The sequence below is a fragment of the Tamandua tetradactyla genome, chromosome 17, assembly GCF_023851605.1.
Source record: "Tamandua tetradactyla isolate mTamTet1 chromosome 17, mTamTet1.pri, whole genome shotgun sequence".
In the NCBI taxonomy this organism is placed as follows: domain Eukaryota; kingdom Metazoa; phylum Chordata; class Mammalia; order Pilosa; family Myrmecophagidae; genus Tamandua; species Tamandua tetradactyla.
In genome coordinates this window covers 70,903,409-70,925,858 of record NC_135343.1, presented here as the reverse complement: position 1 = coordinate 70,925,858, position 22,450 = coordinate 70,903,409, and the positions used below count along the sequence as shown (strand labels likewise).

At 43.3% G+C, this 22,450-nt stretch overlaps 1 protein-coding gene across 3 annotated transcripts in view; it reads left to right on the top strand.

The window, feature by feature from the left end:
• The window catches only part of UXS1 (UDP-glucuronate decarboxylase 1), a 110,500-nt gene extending 91,229 nt beyond the window's left edge, over nucleotides 1–19,271 (top strand). For all 3 annotated transcript variants that reach the window (XM_077134933.1, XM_077134932.1, XM_077134934.1), the window contains 5 exons: nucleotides 6,945–6,988; nucleotides 10,512–10,572; nucleotides 13,039–13,096; nucleotides 15,069–15,172; nucleotides 18,410–19,271. In XM_077134933.1, coding sequence (XP_076991048.1) covers nucleotides 6,945–6,988; nucleotides 10,512–10,572; nucleotides 13,039–13,096; nucleotides 15,069–15,172; nucleotides 18,410–18,541 — 399 coding nt within the window. In that variant the 3' untranslated portion in view covers nucleotides 18,542–19,271. The remainder of the gene's footprint in view (nucleotides 1–6,944; nucleotides 6,989–10,511; nucleotides 10,573–13,038; nucleotides 13,097–15,068; nucleotides 15,173–18,409) is intronic.
• The last annotated feature ends 3,179 nt before the right edge of the window (nucleotides 19,272–22,450 follow it).

The window sequence follows — 22,450 nt, the reverse complement described above, 5'->3', positions numbered from 1 at the left end:
TGAACCATGCTTGCATTCCTGGTATAAACCCCACTTGGTTGTGGTGTATAATTCTTTTAATTTACTGTTTGATTTGATTTGCTAATACTTTGTTGAGAATTTTTGTATCTATGTTTATTAGGGAGATTGGTCTATAGTTTTCCTTTCTTGTACCATCTTACATGGTTTTGGTAAAAAGTGATGCTAGCTTCATAAAATATATTAGGTGTTGTTCCTTTTTCCTCAATATTTTGGAAAAGTTTGAGCAGGATTGGTGTTAGTTCTTTTTGGAATGTTTGATAAAATTCCTTTGTGAAGCCATCTGGCCCTGGGCTTTTCTTTGTAGGAAGATTTTTGATGACTGATTGAATCTCTCTACTTGTGATTGGTTTGTTGAGATCTTCTATTTCTTCTTGAGTCAGTTGTAGCTTGTTCGTGTATTTCCAGGAATTTGTCCATTTCATCTAAGTTGTCTAGTTTGCTGGCATATAGTTGTTCATTGTATCCTCTTATGATTTTTTTTATGTCTTCAGGGTTTATGGTAATGATCCCCTTCTCATTTCTGATTTTATTTGCATCCTCTCCCTTTTTTCCTTTGTCAGCTTTGCTAGTGGACTATCAGTTTTATTGTTTTTCTCCAAGAACCAGCTTTGGGTTTTATTGATTCTTTCTGTTGCTCTTTTGTTCTCCCATTCATTTAATTATGCTTTGATTTTTGTTATTTCTCTTCCATTTACTTTGGGGTTATTTTGCTGTTCTTTCTCAGGTTCCTCTAGGTGAGCAGTTAAGTCCTCAATTTTTTTCTTTCTTAGCTTTTTAAATATAGGCCTTTAGGGCAGTAAATTTCCCTCTCAGCACAGCCTTTGCCACATCCCATAAATTCTGATATGCTGTATTCTCATTTTCATTCATCTCCAGATAGCTACTGATTTCTCTAGCAATTTCTTCTTTGAACTACTAGTTGTTTAAGAATGTGTTATTTATTTGTGTTATATGGTTGTGAAAGTTCTCATTCTTTGGTGGTTACTGATTTCCAACTGCTTTCCTTTGCGATCAGAGAAAGTGCTTTGAACAATTTCAGTGTTTTAAAATTTATAAAGACCTGTTTTTATATGATCTATCCTGGAGAATGTTCCATGAGCACTAGAGAAGGTATATCCTAGTGTTTTGAGCTGTAATGACCTATATCTATCTGTTAGGTATAATTCATTTATCAAATTATTTAAATTCTCATTTCCTTGTTGATCCTGTGTCTGATTGTTCTATCTATAGAGGAGAGTGGTATTGAAGTCTATTATCATTGAAACGTCTCTTGTTTCCTTCAGTTTTACCAAAGTTTGTCACATGGACTTCGGAACACCCTAACTTGGAGCATAGAAATTTATGATTGCTATTTCTTCTTGGTTAATTGTCCGTTTTACTAATATATAATGTCCCTAATATATAATGTCCTTTGACTCTTATGATGTTTTTACATTTAAAGTCTATTTTGTCTGATATTAGTATAGCTACTTCTGCTTTCTTTTGGTTTCAGCTTGCATGGAACATCATCTTTTTCTATGCTTTGTCTTTCAATCTATTTCTGTCCTTGTGTCTAAATTGAGTCTCTTGTAAGCACCATATGGCTGGATTATATTTCATAATCCATTCGGCCAATCTGTATCTTTCAATTGGAATGTTTAGTCTGTTAACATTCATAGTTATTGCTGTGAAGACATTTCTTGAATCCATCATCTCATCCTTTGGATTTTATTTGTCAGATCTGTATATTCTTTTCCATCTTTCTCTTTTTATCTTTCAAGTTACTTTTATTGGTACTCATCAATTCTCTGCCCTCCTCCAGACCTCCCTTTCCTGTCTTTTTCTTTTTTCAACCAGCAGAACTTCTGTTAGTATTTCTTGTAGGGCCAGTCTCTTGTTGACATATTCTATCAGCGTTTGTTTACATGTGAAAATTTTAGTCTCTCCCTCAGTTTTGATGGACAATTTGACTGGGTATAGAATTCTTGGCTGGAAGTCTTTTCCTTTCTAGTCTTAAATATATCATACCACTGCCTTCTTACCTCCATGGTGCCAGTTGAGTAGTCCGAACTCAGTCTTATGTGGTTTCCTTTGTATGTAGTAGATTGTTTTTCTCTTGCTGCTTTCAGAATTTTCTGCTTCTCTTCAGCATTTGACAGACTGATTAGTATGTGCCTTGGAGAAGACCTGTTTGGATTTATTCTATTTGAAGTTTGTTGGGCTTCTTTGATTTGCATGTTTATGTCTTATATAAGGGTTGGGAAGTTTTCCCCCATTATATCCTGCACTACTCTTCCTAGCCCTTTAGTCCTCTCTTCTCCTTCTGGGACACCAGAGTCTTATGTTTCTGCGCTTTGTTTTGTCTGTCATTTCCCTGTGATCCAATTCAGATTTTTCTGTCTTTTTTGTAATTTGCTCTTTGTGTGTTCGAAATCAATTTTCCTAGCCTTTAGTTCACTTATTCTTTCTTCTGCCTCTTCAAATCTGCTGTTGTATGTATCTAGTATATTTTTTATTTGGTCTACTGAAACCTTAATTTCTGTGATATCTACTATTTTTCTATTTATTCTTTCAAATTCCTCTTTATGCTCTTCTAGTGTGTTTTTGAGCTCCTTTATGTCATTAGCCATCCCACTAGTTTTATTTAGTAAAGTTATATGAACATCTTTGATTAGTTGTTCCAAAGTTTGTGTCTCCTCTGGTGTTTTACTTTGGTCATTAGTCTGGCTATATCTATCAGCATCTTCATATGGTTAGTGATCTCCCATTGCCTTTGAGGCATGTAAATGTCTTGATAGGATTACTTTGGAAGTTGATTTTCTTTAGCAACCTAAAGCTTTGAATTTGCTGGATACCTTTGGAGCAGGTGGCAAGGTGCAGGAAGGGGCGCCACAGTGCAGTGACTTGGGGATGCTATGCTGGTGCCTGTGAGCGTGGGGTGCAGGTTGTGGGGTTGTGGATGTGCAGTGGGTGTCCTTGGGGCTGGGTGCAGCTCAGGCAGGCCTTAGAGCACAGGAACAGGATGCAGTGTGGGGGACACAGAGGTAGGGCGTGGCAGGAGGCTGAATGGATGTGTTCTAGGGCTGGTACATGAGCAGGATGCAGGTGGGTGCGTGGAGCATGAGGTTGTGGGTGTCAGGTGTGGGTATAGGGCACAGAAGTGTGGCCACAGGGAGGGTAGGGCACAAGTGTGTCCTTGCACAGGGGGAGGGGTCCATGGGGGCCAGGATGTGGATGCGTGAGTTTGTGGGGGTGGAGCACAGGTTACAGAGATTGTGGGATGTGTGTCACGTGTGGGTAGAGTCTGAAGGCCGGGGCCCTAGCATAGGTGGGGTGGGGCAGGGGTGCACAAGTGTGCAGAGTGGAAGGTATGTGGCACAGATGCACACGAGAGCACCTGGTACATGTGGGAGCAGGGCGCTTATGCCAGGGGGTGGAGCAAGTTTGTGCACATGTGTGGGGCAAGAGCCTTGGCGTGCAGGGGTCATGAGGTAAGTGCACAGGTATGTGGGTGCCCAGCAGGGAGGATATGGCTGTGCGCATGCATGGGTCTGGGGGTGGAGATCTGATGTGCATGGTGTACGCAAAGCTTAGGGCAGTGGAATGGGGTTGCATCTGCATGGGCTGGGGGCAGTGGTCCGGATCATAGGTCAGCAGTTACCCAGAGCTAAGAGGGCATGACATAAGTGGGCCCATGTACTGGTCTGGGGGGATCGGACACCAATGTATGGGTTCGCAGAGCTCTGTAGGTGGGGGCACAGTTGCATGACTGTATGGGCTGGAGCTGGGGTGGCCTGGGTAGGAAGGTGGCACCTGCAGCTCGGATGCGCAGGTGCCTGCCTGCAGGGGTTAGGGAGGGGGAGGGGAGTGTCACGGGGCTGGGCTGGGGTGCATGGTCTTAGGAAGTGCGGGGCAAGACTGTGCACTTGCCCGGGAGAGGTGGGTTGGGCTGGGACAGGCGTGCACGCATGTGTAGGGCAGGGGTGTTCAGGGCAGGGACACTTTAAGTGCAGGGGGGGTTCAGATTATAGGGTCCAGGTGCATGATGGGGGGGGTGTCACCAGAGAGGGGCACCATACATGGGTGTAGCCTGTTCAAGGAACATGGCCTTGCTTACTTCCTTGTCCCCATCTCCCAGTCTGTGCACTCCTGACGGCTCCAGACCTCTGGAAAAGGGCGTGTTAGGCTGTTTGCACTAGCTGGCCCATCTCAGGTTCTCTGCGTCTCAGTTCTTCAGCCTTTTAACCAGAGCCTCCCTTTGTGGGCAGAAAACCCTCCCAGGTGACTTACATCCTGGAATTGCTGTCCTGGTCATTTTTCGGTCACTTTTATAACTGTTCCTTGAAGCAGCTAGATAAAACTAGGGTAAAACTCAGCCTATCCTATTCCGCCATCTTCCTAGAGCCACCCTCCCAAACTCTCACTGCAGGCTTTTAATTGTTTTGCCACATTACTGTCATTTATTCAGTTTACAGATGAGAGAACAGCTTAACTGAGATGATTGTGCCCAGAAACAGCCAGAATATGGTAGAACTGAGGTTTGAATCCAGATCTATCCCATTTTAAAAGCCTTACTGTTTTCTCAAAGGGAAATCATGAAACCATACTTTTGTTACACCAAACTTGGCCATGGTAAGAGAAGGTAGTGACAGCAGGGAATAGAGAGGAGGCAGCTAGGGCGCTTGCCCTGCTCTCTACCTGCTGCTGCCTGCGAGAGGCCAGTTTCCTGCTGGCTATTCCCCCCGCTTGCTAATGTCAGATACACTGTGCTGCTCTGCAGTGCGCACAGCCCTTGGCTAAGAGTGACCGTGACTCTCTCATCGTTCTCGTGTCTCCCATTCTGTTAAATGAAGCAAAAGGTACAGAATTTCACACTGTCTTATATTAGAAAGGTAAGGAGCATTGGTGGGGGTAGGGAGGGCTATACAGAAAGCTCACTTTCGGCAGCAGATCCCTACATTACTCGTGTCCCGACATTTGTTGAACGCTTACTTTGTGCGTGGTCCGTAAATACAATATGGCCCCTGCCTTCGGGTACCTTCTTAGGGGCAGGGCACATCACTGCAGTGGCCTGAGAAACACCACAATCGTGGATTGCACGGAGGCTCATGGTGCCCTCTAGAGGACAGCAAGGGTATTGGGGCTGGGCGTGGCATAGCATCCTCTCTCTCACCTACCCTCTTTCTTTACTTTCCTCTTTCGCATTAGCACACACAGAGCAAACATATATACTTCCAGTTTCTCATTTTTGGCATGATGTTGGGCACGATTCATCAAAATTGGGTAGCCCCCATTTAACCAGTCCCGGTCTTTTGCCCACCCCACACAGTGCTGAGTCGTTTTCCTTCCAGCATCAGGGGATTGACAGGGTTGGGTGGGACTAAAAGCTACTTCTGGATTTTTCAGAACATCATCTCTCTGGGGGGTAGTGCTGAGCTTTAAACAGGACTGAGCCTAGGTCTTTAACCTGCACATCCATTGGGTTTTCTGTGAACGTTACCAGTACGTTCCAGCAGCCCTGCTGACCCAGTCTTGCCAGTGGACCCTAACTGAGTGTGGCTGAAAGATACAGAGAAAGTAGATGGAAATGTCTCTGTACATTTTCAGCTTTGTGCATACTCAAGAATGGCAGGTATATGTGCAAATGAACAGATGTATAGCAGCATACTCACCAACTTACCCATGAGGAATTGCTGAAACATGACTTGATGGGTATTGCCTAAATTTGATACCCATGTTACAGTGGGCTTGGAGGACAGCCCAGTGCCAGCTTGCAAGTGATAGTTTGCAAATGAAACTTCCAACAGTTCCAAAGTAATGGATGCAGTGGGGTAGGAAAAGAATACTGAACTTGGGAGTCTAGGTAGATTTCACTCTGCTGTAGGTTACTCGTCTTTAAAATAAGGTTTTTGTAAAGTACAAAAAAGCAAGCGTTGCCTGCAGAACACCAGTGGTGCGAACGGATTACAAGAGTGGCAGAACTTCTCCTTCATCAGGCCCTTTGCTCTCTTTCTTTACCCAAATGTACCATAAGCTTCAGGAACGGCCAGAGAATTGGATTCAGACAGACTGTCAACGAAAGGCCCTCTGTTTCCTGGTTACCCACCCCACATCTTTCCTAAATTTTCCTTTATTGAGATCTGCTGCTGCAGTTTTCTGTGTCTTATAGACAGGAAATCACCCTCCATCAGTATTTCTCGGCTTATTTTCCCTATGAGCCCTTTCAGCTAAGAGCTTAACCTGAATCGACTGATCTAGTTTACCTATGAAATCAGCACCCATAATTGATCGTTAAAATAACAAAAACAGCCTTTGAATCCTTAGACTGTGAAAAAGAAAAAGAAGGCATCTGGATGTGTGGGGCCTTCCCTTGCTCGCTCCTGTTTTTCTTCCCAAATCTGGTCTGATTGGGAGGTGAGGCCTGTGCACTGGTGATGGCTGCAGGGCTGTCAACCACCAGTTCCCCTTGGCTGTCAGGAGGGGCTGATACTATCACCTGGCTCAGAGCCCCTCTCCTGCCGGCTGCCCTGTCTCCACCACAAGCAAGCAGGGTCGTGTGTGTCTGTTCTTGGTGGCTGTAGCATCTTAGGGAACCTGTCAGGCCCTCCTGTTTCAATCTCTTCATTCTCCTTGAGAGGTATAAACTACAGCATTCACGAGGTTGTCGTTCACCAAATAGCCATTGAACTCCTGTTTGGTTTGGGTGAGGCTGCTGCATGGGACCAGTTCAGCAAAGACAGGTGGACAGTTCTGTCCTCAGGCGCATGGTCCAGGGTGGGCTGGGGTGGGTTCCAGCAGTGAAGTGCACAATAGGACGTAAGCACACAAAGTTCATTCTCTCCTCGGAGAATCCGAGGAAGCCTTAACCCCGGAAATTCTAAGAGACCCCCATTTTCTGGTACCGGCACAGTTTTCAGGAGACCTAACTTTCGGTTTTCTTCCAGGTGTATGGATCTGGGTCTCAGACGAGGGCGTTCCAGTATGTCAGGTAAGACCTGCTTGCTCAGTCTGCATGAAACTTGGGCTGGTGTTAGCTTAGCCTTGGCAACGATTTGGGGCAGAATGCAATGCAGGCCTAACAGTTAGGATGTAATTAATCTACATAATTCTGCCAATGTCGGTTAAAAGTTCATTTTAATTTTAAGATGAGAACACTCGTGCAGTTTTCTATTTAAAAGTTAAAATCTGCATTCACAGTCATATACTAAACCTCCGTCTGTCTTAGCAGTTCATGGTCCTGGATCCGGTGATTTGTAGTCTGGTCTTGTACTGCCACCTAGTGTTGTGTAGGTGGCTCTGCCCAGCTCTGAGGATGACTTATTTCATTCAGTACATGCTAATTTTAGCGATGACCTTCATTGTCCAGCATGCCTGCATATCTCAAAATTTGAACCATTTTAAACGTGGCTTTCTGGAGGTGAAAGAGATTGTCCTCATCAAGAGTACAGGATAAGATAGAGCATCCTAATGTTGTTGGATTTTTTGCTGATGCAAAATGCAGATAAAATTAAAGAACTTTTAAAAATAAATTCACACAGTGCTTTTTATTGTTATCTTGATATACTTATAAATCTAGTACTTTGTTGTTTAATTCAGTTGGTAACTAATTTTAAAATGAGGTTTGGGTTCTAAGGGATTATTCACCATCTAAGCAATTATATATACTTTCCACCATGACAGTTACTGTGTTATATAAATGTTCAGGTGCCTCAATCTTTGTACAATCCAGTCGTGTATTTGGCACCATATATTTTTGCTGTTCAGTGCAAATACCTGGGAACTCCTGTCAATCAGGAAATGCTGTGCCTGATGTCACTGCTCTCCCAGCCCTGCAGGGATGAGGAGGTGGCTTCAGGGGTGCAGGTGTGTGTATCTGCCCACCTCCCTCAGCCCCGTTAGTCGGAGAAGCCACATGTACTTTCGTACAATTATGAGGGTTCTGGATAGAAGTCCTCTTGAGAAATGTAGCTTCTAGTTAAAAAATTTAATATGACTGTAGATTTTTCCTGAAAGTGCTTGTGAATTTTCACTTTTAGTCCAAAAGAAAGGTGTGAGTAAACATATCTACATCTTTCCAAAACAATATGCTTTCATCCCCCTCTCCTTCCCTCACCCCTGAGCTGTGTGCTTTTCAAGACAGTCTTGGCAGTCTTCAGTTACACTGAATTGTCTTGAACTACCTGAGCTGTGCCCCACCCCCAAATTTCTCCAGCTGTAACACCATGTGAAATATTAATGAGACTTTGGGCAATAAAAGGGAAACTAGTTAAAACCCATTTTATGATTTTAAAGGTATCACATGCAAAATTCATTTACAGTAGCTTCAGGTGTTATGTGTGGTTGTGTGTGTGTGTTTACTAGTGATTAAAACATTTTAAAAACTCAGCAGTGCGTGTGCCACATTCAATCCTAGTTCAGGACAAAATGTGCCCACACCGTGGCTCGCTTTACTGGGTGCAGTTTACATGCACAATCGCCTTCCCACATGCAAACAAATTAGAAGGCTAATGCAACTTTCCTAGAAAGTTGTGGATATCCCTTTTTGAAAACCCTTTTTTCAAATATACTGCAAAATTATTTATTTCCTCACTGATTATATTCTCAAATTTCACATTAGTGGAGCCTGAAAAATGAGGCTTCAGTGACTTTACCAAACTTGGGTCATAGGTTTTCCTGACTTAGGCTTTGGTTATTCGAGACTTAGCTTGAGACAATTAACTTGCCAAAGCTTTATTTTTTTTTACAAGCTATGTTTTAGAAACTGAGAAACATTTACTTCATGGTGAAAGGGCACAGTGTGTGGATCTGTGGTTACTATACAAAATTAACTGTTTCCAAAATCCACGACGGCCTGGAAAGAGCATTGCAGGGTTTCTGAGACTTAAATGATCGTATGCATTAACATTCGGCGTGACTGTGTTTGATATTTTCATGGCCAGATCATGTCTTCATTCATATAATAAAGGTATGCTGTGTTTAAAAAAGTCACTTTGTCAAAATGACACTGTTAAAGAGTTCAGGTTAAATGAGCGTGATCTCTACCATTTTGACCTTAAAAGTTGCCGGTTCATTGTATAAAAGATACACAGAGTATCTCCTCTCCTCTTTACGGAAGAGGATGACTGCAATCTAATTTCAAATTACTAACCCCTTAGCTTCAATATTAAGAAGTGTTGTGGATGCTGTCGATGGCAGCTTTTAATGTCTTTTTGAATATGCACAGACATATGCCATAAGAGAACAAATTGCGATGTGATCATTTCTGCCATAGTGATGAAGTGACTTTTTGCCAGTTTCTATAAAAGAGAAGTCATCAAAGGTCAGCAGTTATTTGCAGTTATACTTAATCTGTGAGAAGAGAACACTGTAAGCATGTTCATATAAAATATTTATTGTAAATGAAAAAGCAAAAATGGTTTGTTTACTAAATTCTCCTTCAAAAAAATTTTTGTAATTGAAAAAGAAGCAAAAACTATTTCAGGTTGTCTTTTGAAATTTTGCTGTGACTCTTAATAACCTGCTCCTCACTGGTAATGATGGATAGAGAAGGAAGGAGACATTTTTAAATATATCTCATTTGGATCACCAGGGCAGAACTTTAAAAACCTTTAAGAAATACAGCTAAATAAAACAGACTTAAAAGAAAGTATTTGTGTATAGCAGTGAGGTGTCATTTTTACGAAGTAACTTTTTTTTAACAGAGCCACACTTTAAAGCTTCTGAAAATAAGAACCAAACCTTGGTAAGCGAAAATTTGCTTACTTATCTTCACCTTCATGGCCCAATCACAATCCATTTAAACATCGAAATATCCCCAGCCGTTTCATGAGGGGTTTTGAGGGTGGTGGTAAATTGAATATTGGGGGAGTAGGGGACAGTGTTCCAGTTTATTTCCACAATCAGTAATGTTTGGCTTTCTTTTGTGGTTTTCCAGTATGGAGGTTACATATCGAAGTTCTTTAGTCTTAGTAGGTCTTATTTAAAAAAAAAAAAACATCTGCTTTTGTAGGGGCCAATGACCTGGATTCCCAAAACTTGTATAACCTCCATCCTTTTTGTGTGTATGCCTATTTTAATTAATTTATTTATTTTATTTTATTTATTTTTGTGTAGGCAGGCTCCAGGAATCGAACCCGGTTCTCCAGCTCAGCAGGCGAGAATTCTTGCCGCTGAGCCACCATTGCACTGCCCTTAATTTATTTTTAACTCGTTAAAACACGTGGCAGATACACAGAAGTTGAGGAATAGCCCCCATCACTCGACTCCAATCCTAGTTCACTGTACCCCACCCACTAAGAGCAAACCCCAGATATCATATCATTTCATCCATAAACACTTAGCCTTGTAAGCACCATCTTACACTGTAGGATTTTATGTTGACGTTCAGTTTTCGGTCTGGCTTTTCCTCTTTGCTTTACTCTGGGAGGGCGGATGAACCGCGCTGTGTCTGGTGCTTGGCACACGTGCGTTTGGAGCGGGCAGCGCTTGACCTGGCCTCACTTCTCTTCCAGTGACCTGGTGAACGGACTCGTGGCTCTGATGAACAGCAACGTCAGCAGCCCCGTCAACCTGGTGAGTGCTTCCTCTCTCTCCACCCTCGCCAGGATAGGCGAGGGTTTGATTCTTTTGTGAAGTCATGAAAAGCATCAGACGTTTCTTTATTTGCCCTCAGCACTATTAGCCCATATGTGCTTGTTGCTTGCTGACTATTGAAGAGAAAAAAACAAAGTGTAAACAAAGAAATAAAATTTCTGCAAAAACACTGGTGATGAGGGACATTATAAATGCTAAATGGTCTCCCTCCACCTGAAGGGCACAGGTCTAGAAACTTGTAAAGCCCTTTGGAAGGAATGTATGGATGGTTTGGGGGCGCATTCCTCTCATCACCATTTAATGTACAGGTAATCTTTATAAGACTTGATTAAATGAGTTTTTGGAAGATGGAGGTTTTTAAGAGAGAAAGTGGTTTCAGTTGCTGATTAGGTCTGTAAGTCACCCATACCAATTAATTTTTACATTGCTGCTTTGCTTTCATTGCTGCCTGCAGTTGTAGAATCTCCAGATTGAAAGGGTTGCAAAGGTTGTTTTGCCCAGTTTCTTTTCCAGCCTTGGACGCTTTTGGTGCTGGTGAACTTGCCTGACCTCAGAGCAATTCATTCTATGGTTTTTGGTCACTTCTGGGGTAGAAGTTCTTCCTCATGTTGAATCAAAACGTCATTCCATGCACGCCCACCCATTACCTTTTTTCTCCATCTGGGGAGCTGTTCAGAGCTAGTCTGAAAGCTTTCAGGGGGTTGAAGGATGCAGTCGTATCCCCTGACTCTTATTTAGCTCTGTTACCCAGGAATCGTGTCATGTGGTTTGGGCCCCCTTTACCATTTTGGTCACTATGCCCTGAATTGTTTAATTCCATCTCTTTTACACTGTGAGATGTTCAGTGTGGACTTCCCAGCATTGAAGTTGTACTTCTGTTGATGGCAACTGATGCTAGAGCCCTTTAGTTCTGCAGGGAGCCAGCCACCTTAACATCGCATCACCTCAAGATAATTGGTGATGGAGCCTGGAAGTGTATTTCAGGGGCCTTCTCCCAAACCGCCTCTCCTGCTTCCTGCAGTGTTTCAAGTTCACAGATTCACAGGTGTGGCGGTGCCTGATTTTCTCCTGCAAATCACTTCGGCTAAAAGCCTTGGCTTGTACTTGTCTTTGTATCTAGTAGTTTTGAGCCCATTTGATTTAATTCATTTTTCGCTGAGTTGGAAGGAAATCCTTACCAAATAGGAAGATGGGACTCTTGCAGGGGCCACTCTGAATGGGAGTGTTGACCAGGCCACGGTTGCGTGGTTGGCTGCTACTGTCAGGCCAGGGCAGCATACGTTTAAAAACAGAAGCATGCTTGTTGTTTTGAGCATTTGCCTACCCAACTTTTTAAAAGTCCAAGCCATCCTTACCTTGGTATTTTTCCTACGTGTTCTTTGATATGTATATATATTTTTTCAGTGATACCACATTCCTTCTCTCCTCATTTTGAAGGGCCTTTGCACAGGGACATTTGAGAGCTCCCATCTCTTTTAGAAACCTGCTTTCAGGAGTCTGAAACTTGGCTGCCAGGTGCCCTGATAAGATAAAATGGGGCTACTTTTCTGCCATTCCATTCCCTTACATTTGGCTAGTCAGTTTTTCCTTTGAGCTCATAATTAGATCCAAGCATTACATCTCTTCCTGCCTCTTTTACCTTCTATCATCAGACTAAAATAGGAAATTGAGAATGAAGTGTACTTGGAAAATACAGTTGCCAGACTTCATGGTGGGCTTTTCTGATGAGGGCTGGGGAGATCAGAGAAATGGGATTGGGATGGAGAGAGAGGAGTGGTTGCTATGATAGCAATTAAAATATAAATGGTTTTCTGTAATGCTCCTCTCAAACCCCTACCCCCACCCCACCTCCCCACCCCCCCAAAAAAAGTAAGCTCACTTTGTACAGTGTATGAAGTAGGTCCCCATGGCTTCCCCGGAACAGTCATTTGTTAGTACATTTCATTTATTTTACAGTTTTCACATGCAAGTTTTGTAAAGTCTTTTATAGCCTTATAAATTTTTAACACAGTGTACCCAGAGGGAACTATATTGTCTTAGGAAAGCTAATTTTGCAAACCCAAACTTTCATGCAAAGCAATACTAAATTTATAGTAACTTCAGAAGTACAAGTTTTCTTTCCCGATAATTTCACCTGAGAAGGCAAGTCCTCACTAGATACTATTAACCTGTCAGAGAAGGGTGTCCTTCCAAAATGACAGCTATACTAGAGAACAGAGGTGGAGACGTGCTGTTTTCCCCTTTTGCCGGGTTAATTAGGCATCATCTTGATAAATTAAGCCTCAGTGAAACTTGGCTCAGGTGAAGCTCTGTAAGGAAGCCGGAGAGTCTGGTGATTTCACAGTGTCAGAGTCAGCCACAGACATCTTTGAAGACGTGAAAGTGGTTTGGGTGTGGTGGCTGTCGTCATTTTAGTCTTGTAACCAGAAACCATTTCTTCCTTAGGGGAACCCAGAAGAACACACAATTCTAGAATTCGCTCAGTTAATTAAAGACCTTGTTGGTAAGTAGAAGAAATCAAGTAAAATCCAGCCTGCACTCACCTCACCAGCTGATAACTCCTCGTCTAAAAAATGTGTAATTAATACCAGCTAATTGTATTGGATAAAAGCAGAATTTTTTTAAATCAGGAGCATTTAATCATTTTATTCACGATTATGATCGCATGTCTGTGTCATGTGGGGGGCACAGGTCGGTTCCTATTCGAGATGTGGCTGTGTTGGACCATTCTGCATGGGGGAAAATTATTCAGTTTCCGAATACTGACTTGTCTGTTTGGTGTGTGAATTCCAAACAAGGAAGAGCGGCACCAGCCTGGCTGTTTCTGATAGAACCTGCTGGCAAGTTTTAAATTCTGTTTGCCGTTTTGGCCAACCTGGCTGTGATATGTTGAGGACAGAGTAGACATCAACGGTTAGCCCCATTAATGGCAGGCTCACAAACCATAAAAGGTTAATGTATTTTTTTTTTTTACCAAAGCCTTGTGTTACAGGCAGAGTGGGGGAGACCTTTGTTACATCATTGGGTTGACTTGACCCCTGGGGAGTCCGGCTCTTGGAAGATGTCTGCTTTCCAGGGTTGATCCAGAAATTTGAGCCAGGACGCAAGCAGAGTTGATCCACAGATGGGCAGGCCAAGTGTGAGCACAATGCAGGGCACTCTGGAGTGACTCTCCAGACCGACATCTAGCTGGCTTTGTTCCTAAGGGTAGTGACGAACCAGGCTGTCCTTTCTGGATTCGGTCTGTTGCTTCCCAGTGTTATTCTCATAAGCTCTGGAAATCTGGAACCATAGTCCCTGTGACAGTAGAGGCAACAGTGTTCTTTAGCCACCACTTTCAGGTCCATTTCACCATCTTTTACATTCTGAATCTATGTCTTCTCCCTACCAAAGTGAAGAAAGGATGTGGTCATCTGACGTTGTGTCTGGCATCTAAGCAGATGGAAACCTTGCTACCCAGAGTGAGGCCCGTGAACCAGCAGCAGCAGCACTTGTTAGGAATGTGGAGTCTCTGATCTCTGATCAAATCCCTGGCTGATCCATGTGCATGTTAAAGTTTGAGAAACTTTATGGGGAATGCAGTATAACTACCACATTGCTGTTTGCTGCTGGGTAACAACCGTCCCAAGCTGCAGTGACTTAAACAACAGCTCTCTCATCTGTTCAGGACCCAGTGATCTGAGCTGGCCTCAGCTGGGGGTTTCTTCCCCGGGTCTTGGCCGTGGTCACCAGTGTGGCTTCCTTCGGCCTGCAGGCTGGCGGGGGTCCGGCTCAGCTGGGCTACTGGGCAGGTGGGCTTCTCTTCCTCCATGCCGCCTCTCCGACAGGTGGCTGGACATCTTCCACCAGAGTGAAAAGCGTGGAGTTGGCAAGGTCTTCTAAAGGTGTAGGCCCAGAAGGAGCGCTTGTTGTTTCTACCGCATTCTATTGGTTAAACAAATTAAAGGGAAGGGACTCCACAGGTCCTGCATGTCAGGAGATGCTCATTGGGGGGCTGTCAATGTCACAGGTGACCACACACCCCATTGAACCACTTCCCTGTACTTGAGGATGGCTGCATTGTTGATGTTTATAGCTGGTCCACCTTGGGAGGCAGTGTTGTGGGGCCGGCCCTCTGACTTACGGGAAGGTGAATTCAGAGCTGTGGAGGCAGAGTAACGTGCCTCCCTCCCCAAGCTCTTGTGGAAGAGATGGAATCCTAGGTCGCCAGCTCCCTGGGCGAGACCTGTGGGCTGGGTCTATTACAGATATGCTCCTTGGACTTTGGGGCCGAACAGTCTCTTCTGTGGTTCTCAATGACTTCCTGTGAGGTGTACTGTGGAACCTGTACCCTGTATCCATGCCACCCACGAGATGGTAACTTGGGCGTGCGTGGTAAAATGTCATCTCCCTAGTGATTTGTGATTGGCTCTTACTTTTTTTTTTGCATGGGCAGGCCCTGTGGCTCTTACCTTTTAATTTTTTTAACGACTTAGGTAGTGGAAGTGAAATTCAGTTTCTCTCCGAAGCCCAGGATGACCCACAGAAAAGAAAACCGGACATCAAAAAGGCAAAGCTGATGCTGGGGTGGGAACCTGTGGTAAGTGTGGATACCGCCTTGGGGGAAATCATCTCCCAGCTCTGCATCTGTGTTTTTGCCATTGGTTGTTGGGGTCAGGATGAGGAGGGCTGACCCTAAAGGAGACGGGTTTTCTCTACACCATTAAGTAACTGTTCATCTGTCATTTGTCTCTCATTTTCTATTACTGCTGAAACGGCTTTGGATAAAATGGGTTCTGTTTTAATTAAATCACACATGCATGGTCTAGTCCGTGAACCCGGTGTCAAGGGCAATTTTGCAGTGTGCACTCAGGGCCCGAGTTTCCTGTGAGAACTGTCTGTCCCTAGGCAACCCGAGATGTCTCTGGCCATGCAAGGTTAGGCGAAGTTACTGTGTGAGCTGGGGCCAAGAAGGTCACAGAGCCTCCTAGGACCCATCCCTTCTCCTGCTCTGCATCAGTAGAGAGTCCCCCAGATGCCACACCATGCTGAATATGTGGGCAACCATCCTTTCCTGCATTCCTATTGCTCTTAGAATATAGTCAGGCCTGGTGCTGTGGCCTAGGAGATGCTCAGGGAGAGGCTGCCTCCCTCTCCCCGTACCTGTGCTGGTCCCACCCTCACTGGCTGAGCCCCACGGCCTGCTTTCTGTCCTTCCCACCCTCCACGCCCCTTTCTACCTCGGGGCATTTGCCCATCTTTCTGCCCAGGACACCCGTGCTCCATGCTCTGTGTGGCTGATATGTTCTTTTCCTTCAGGTCTCAAATCATGGGCTGCCTCCTTGGAAAGGACTTTCTGGACAACTACATCTGGAGTATCAAACCACCCACATTTACCCTTGGCCACAACTCCATCTGTTCCTTATTTGTTCTTCTGCTTGTCCTCTCTAGGCCCCACTAGAACACAGTCTCCCTGAGGCCAGAGGTCTAGTGGGGCTTGTGCTCAGCCATAGCCCACTACCTTTCACTGTGCCTGGCACACAGTAGATGTTCAATTGATGGAAGACCTGTCCTAGGTGTGACCCTCTGTCTTCATTTCCCAGGGCTGCTATGGCATAGTACCCCAAACTGGGTAGCTTAAAGCAAAAGAGATTTATCCTGTCAGAGTTCTGGAAGCCAGAAGTCCAAAATCAAGTGTCAACCAGGCTGTGCTTCCTTCTGTAGGTCAGAGCCCTTCTTAGCCCCTTCCAGCTTCTGGTGGTGTGGCAGTCCTTGGCGCCCCTTGACCTATAAGGTCAGCTTTCGCCTCCATCCCCACATAGCCTTCTCCCCTGCATGTCTGCATCTAAATTTACCTCTTCTTCTAAGGATACTGTCTCAGTATGGGTTCTTTAGGGAAACAGAGTCACAAGAGATAGCTGTAAATGTTACGAGATTTTTATAAGAATACTATAACTATGAGGATAGGCAAGTACAAATTCTGTAGGGCATGCCACAAGCTGGGATGCCTGATGAAGGTTTTTGATGAATTCCCAAGGAGAAGCTGGCTGGCTGAAATAGACATGGAAATTCTCCCTTCTGTCTGCTGAAATCATCAGTTCTCCCGTTAAAGCCTTTAGCAGATGGGATGAGACTTCTCTCAGTGTTGAAGGCTATCTCCTTAGTTGGTTGTAGATGTAATCAGCCATAGCTGCAGTCAACTTACTGATGACTTAAGTCCACAAAATACCCTCTCAGTGACAGGGCACTGCTTGCTTGACCAAACCGCTGTACACTATAGCCTGGCCAAGTTGACACATAAACTTAACCATCGCAGATAGTAATCATTAGATGTAGAGCCTACCCTACTCCATTGTAACCTCATTTTACCTTGATTGCATCTACAGTGATCCTATTTCCAAATAAGTTCACATTCATAGGTTCTGGGGTGGACGTGAATTTTGGGGTGACACCAGTCTATCCAGTCTGCCAGGCGAGGTACGGCTACCTGGCTCTCAGTGGCACAGTCATAGAAGCAGGGAAACAACCAAATGCATGAAAGTGGGAGCTGACTCAGGAGAGCCATAGAAGGCTGGAGTTTAAGAATTCAAGTCCAATCCTTATTTTATTGTGCAGTCTACAAGTTTAAGGGATTTGCCTAAGGCCACAGAAATTTACTGAAAGAAATGAAAATGTAATTATACCCAGACTTAAGCAAATACTAATATATAATAATCCCAGCTGTACAAATTATATGTAATCAGGCATAGATAAGATTTTTTTGTTTTTTGAAGTAATTTAAAAAACGTTTGGTTCCTTTGTAAGAAGAATTTACAGTTTAAATGAAATATTTCAAAAGTTAAACACACATTTACTACATATTAATTGCTTTTACATTATGCAAGGAATATGTGCATCATCAGTATTTTTATTTGTCTGGAGTTTAGATGCACAATATTCTACTGTTCTCAGAATATGGGATATCTACCAGTATATCTGCCATCCTGTGGTAGTTATCATTTGTAAGTAAATTTTGAAGGATCTGGTCCAAAGAAGCTTTTAGTCATTTCATCATACTTTTCCCTCTTGTGTTTTTAACAGCTTTGTTGAGGTATAATTGACATTCAAAAACTGCTCTTATTTAAAACATACAACTTAATAGGTTTTGACACACTTGTATACCTGTGAAACCATTGCACAGTCAAGATAATAAACGTCCCCATCATCACCCCTCAGAGGTTTCTCTGGGCCCCTCGGCAGCCTCCGTGCTTTCCTCTTGCGTTTCTGATCCTCAGCAGTTCATGCTTCTATTTGCTGCACTCAGCTCCACATCATCATTACCTGGTAACGCCGGATTCCCCTCCCAGGCTCTCCTGAGCTGGCTGGGGTGAAAGTGGGCCATCCATGGAAATGCCTAGAAAGGGGGTGTCGCCGGGGAGACTGCAGCTTGGGGAGCACCTTGCCCAAGGGCCTTCTCACCTCATTTGAGTTCTGAAACGATGGAGCCCGCGTGCATTCTTTTTCTAAAATGATCTTTATGATTCAAACTGGAATAGATGCCATACCTGCAAGGCAGTTTGGGGTCTTTTGAGGCCAGAACTTCCTCTGTGTCAGCTCAGCGGGTCATTTATTGCCCTGCACTCTCTGGGCTGCTGCAGCAGGCCCTCTTGGCTTCCCCAAGGCCGGCCCCCGGGCCGTGGTGCCCAGGATGCACTGCTGTGGCATTCCTAGCAGAGGCCGCACCCAAAGTTAGCATCTCATTCCACCATGAAGCCCCAGGGCCAGCTGTTATTTTTTTTCCAGAAGGACTTTCTGTTAATGTGACTTTGTCTCTCATTCTCATTTTCTCTTTAAATAGGTCCCACTGGAAGAAGGTTTAAATAAAGCAATCCACTACTTCCGTAAAGAACTCGAGTACCAGGCAAACAATCAGTACATCCCCAAACCCAAACCTGCAAGAATAAAAAAAGGACGAACTCGCCATAACTGAAAGCCTCACTTCCTGGGACAGAAGACTCCTGTCTTACACTTGATGGGATGTATTTTGGGTTTTGTTTTGTTTTGTTTCCTTTTTATTTTTTTTAAAGAGAGACTTACAAACAGGTGTCATGAAGAACAAACTGGAATTTCCTTCTGAAGCTTGCTTTAAAGACATGGATGTGCCTAAAAACTCCCTTCAACAAACTGCGGATTTTGCCTTGCACTTTTTAAATCTGTCTTTTTATGTAAAATATGGTAGATGCATCTTTGCGTATTTTCAAGTTTTTTATCTTGCTGTGAGAGCATATGTTGTGACTGTCATTGACAGTTTTATTTACTGGTTTCTTTGTGAAGCTGAAAAAGAACATTAAATGGGATGAAAAATGCCAATTTTATTTATAAACATGGGCACTTATAAATAAGACGTTATACTATGCATAAAAGAAAAGAAAAAAAAATGAGCAGTATTGTCAGCTGGGTAGCGCACCGGCATTCACTCTTCAGGTGGATAAAAGAATTCTGTTTGTGAGCATAAGATTCTGTTTGAACTCGGAATTTTTCCCAGGTTTTAGTTCCACACTTGACTTTGAAATATTTCTGTCGGGTATCAAGATGAAGGATATTTGAAATAACTACTTCATTGTGCTGCATTTTCTGGCAGAAACAAAAACAAAACAAAGTTAAGGTGTTCTTGGTTAACAGTGGTTGAATATGCTATTTTAATAAAATATTGAAACTTACCAGTCATGGACTTTCAGTTTTAAAAGTTGGGCTTCTACTTTGCTTGGTACATTGTTGGATTTCTAAGAAAAGTATTGAAGAACTTAGTTTAAAAGAAAATTATGAAATCATCCAGGTTCATATAATAAATATGTCATTTGATGTGTGGTTCTTTAAAATTTTTATTTGCTACGTGGACCAAATTTGTGCATAGAAATTAACTTCTGTGTGGGGAAATTTTCAGATCTTAAGGTTAGAAGCATGCTAAGTCCTTCAGAACACAGACCAGATGGAGAAAAAGTTGTGCCATTTGTCTGATCAAGAATGATTATAAACTAGGCTCATTTGAGTGAAAGTTTTTGTTTGATAGCATTTGTTTTCATTAAAGGTTTAGTGTTGGGATTTTACTTTTCCTTTTCTCATAAATAGAGAAATGATACAGTAAGTTTAAAGCAGCAAATTTTCTAAATAGATTGGCTCTCCATAACAGAGATAAAAATCGGCACTGAGTGATAGAGACATCAAAAAGGTAGGCAGAATTTTTATGTCTGTGGATCAGAAGCCTTTGGAAATAGATGGTCCTGTGAAAACTAACCAGAATGTGATCAATAATGTATTACTATTTGCAGTGCACACTAGACTTGTCTGTCCATCAACACCACCTTGGGATTTTCTATTTTAATTGGATATACATTTCAAATCAGAATGTCCGGGATTCGGCCAAGGAAGTGGTGGTTTTGTCTCTTTATTATGGTAAGTTCCCCAGAAGATTCTGATGCAGCCAGCTTAGAACTGAGAGCTTTGGTGCTAGATTGAACATGTTGTGAGAAAGAGAAAGGGAATAAGGATGGTTTCTCTTTTTTTATTTTTTATTACTTTTGCCTAAGCCAAGTGATGCATCATTCACAGGAATGGGCACAAAAGGGAGATAAACAGATCTGAAAAGTTTATTTGGAAATTACTAATAGTTACCCCAGACATTGAAGAAGAGCGTAAACAAATGTGGCTGGGAATTCTGTGGAGCTAAACTTTGCAGTGCAGTTTGAAAGTACCCGAAGACCTTGCAGTTCAGAATTCTCTTAGCTTTAGCTACTTGATAAAGTGTCTGGAATTCTTCCATGAATTTTATCCCTTTTTCCTTCTCCCCATGATTTTTATAAATTACTTGTATTTTCAGGGAAGGGTGAAAGGAGGAAGAGGGGTTGTGTCTAACTCCCCTAAGGAAAGGGATATTGCAACCAGGAAAATAATGTGTGCTTTGAATTAAGTCCATCATTATCCCAGCAAGAGAAGAGAATGGAGTTGAGGGGCCTGGAAAGGGACTGGGAGGGGATAGAATAGGGTGCCCCTGCACTTGGGCATTGGTTCAAGATTGAGGTGTCATATTTTGGTTGCAGGGAATATGACTAGCACAACTACTTTTACTTCCGATTTTACTACATTCATGCTTGTTCAAGCAATGTGCAGATTACAGAGCAGAGTCTGAATTACAGGTTCCAGCTACTCCCTCCTGGATGAAGATCCCATCCATTGGCCTCAAGTGGAATCTGGTGACATTGTGGCAACTCTGAGCCCTGAAAATATCTGATCATGGCCCTGGCAGAGGACAGGCTGCCATTCTGGTTAATGGTTTTTGGTTTTGCATGAACTTGACCTCAGTTCTCAATCTAGTTGTTATATCAAGTGAATGCTGGCCTAGCAACTACTGTGAATTACAGTGTGGTCTCATAAATGCGACTGAAAATAAAATTCTCAGCAGAATCCTGGGGCTGAGGAGTTGGAGTGTTAACATTTCCTTTTGTACACTAGTGATTTCTATATTTAACTAGATTTTCTCTTTGGCTGGTTGCTTTTGATAGGAAATTGGAAAGTCTCAATACCATGAGAACTGTTGTCACAGTATTCAGGGGTGGTATGCCTATAAAGACAGCAGTAGTGCTCTGTTCTAATTATCAAGGTTAATCCAAATGTCTTCTCTGTATTAAAAATTTTTGGTTATTTCCTGTTTGTACTTTAGCAACATTGGGAAACAAGGATCATTCTTATCTATAGCTGTTGTAAGAAGGAAGAAAGTCGGGAGTTTCGTTATCAACGTTACTGTTTTTTAGAATTGTTACTATTTCGGTACTTATGAATTTTGTTTATCTTTATTTTCTGTACAGTTTATTCAAAGTAAAACTAAAGTGATACAATATAAAGCATCCAAGATGTAGGAGTCAAAATATCTGGGTCTAACATTTACCGAGTAATAGGCCAGTTTTAAGGAAACAAAGACAAGGGAAAACATAAGGGCAAAACTTCCATGTCTGAGAAGGCAGAATAAGTGTGCCTTTTCCTGTTCTTCTCACTAAGTACACCCAAAACCCTGAGCATTGTATGTACAACAAACATTCCAAAAGGTGAGAGAGGGCAGTGGATTTTCTCGGGTCCTTGAGATCCAAGGGATGATATAGTGGTGACTTCTCTGGGTTTTTGTTTTTCCTTACATATCCCAGATGGCACAGGAGTAGCCAGCAACCTGGAACTACCAGTGAATGCTGACAAAAACAAAAAACAACCCAATCAAAGCCTGCCAGGGAACTAGGAAACAGGCAGCCTCACGTGGCAGGAAACTTTTAAACAGTAAAGGTTATACCCCAGCCAAAAAACAAAACTGCAGCCGCCATCCCTACCAGCAAAGACTAGATGAGGCCCAGAGTTTTCCCTTTGCCAGACTATAACAGGACACCCAATATGCACCCCCAACCCCTGACATCTAGTGGAGAGCAACTGGGGTAGTATCAGGGGCCTAGTGGAGAGATGGGACCTGCATCCCCATTAGGTGGTAACAGTCCTCACCCTCTCTCCGTCTCTGCTGGGACAGTGGAGACGGAGACAGTGTTAGACAGTGTTAGAGGAGACTGTTAGACAGTGTTAGAGGCAGCCTGGTGTAGAGTCACAGCTTTTACCACTTATTACCACTCGACTGTTCAGCAGTAACGGGGCAACCAGCCCACCCCCACCAACGCATGGATTCTAGAGACCATGTGAGGAGCAGAAACCAGGCGCCCCTCCCCTCCTAGCAGGAGACTTCTTGGTGCAGGCCTGTTGGGCAGCCTGGGTTTCCACCCCCACCTATAAGGAAGCAGTGGCGAGTGCCCCCCTCCCTCCAGGGAGCATTATGAGAGAAGACCTGCTAAAACACATGATAGCAAAGGAG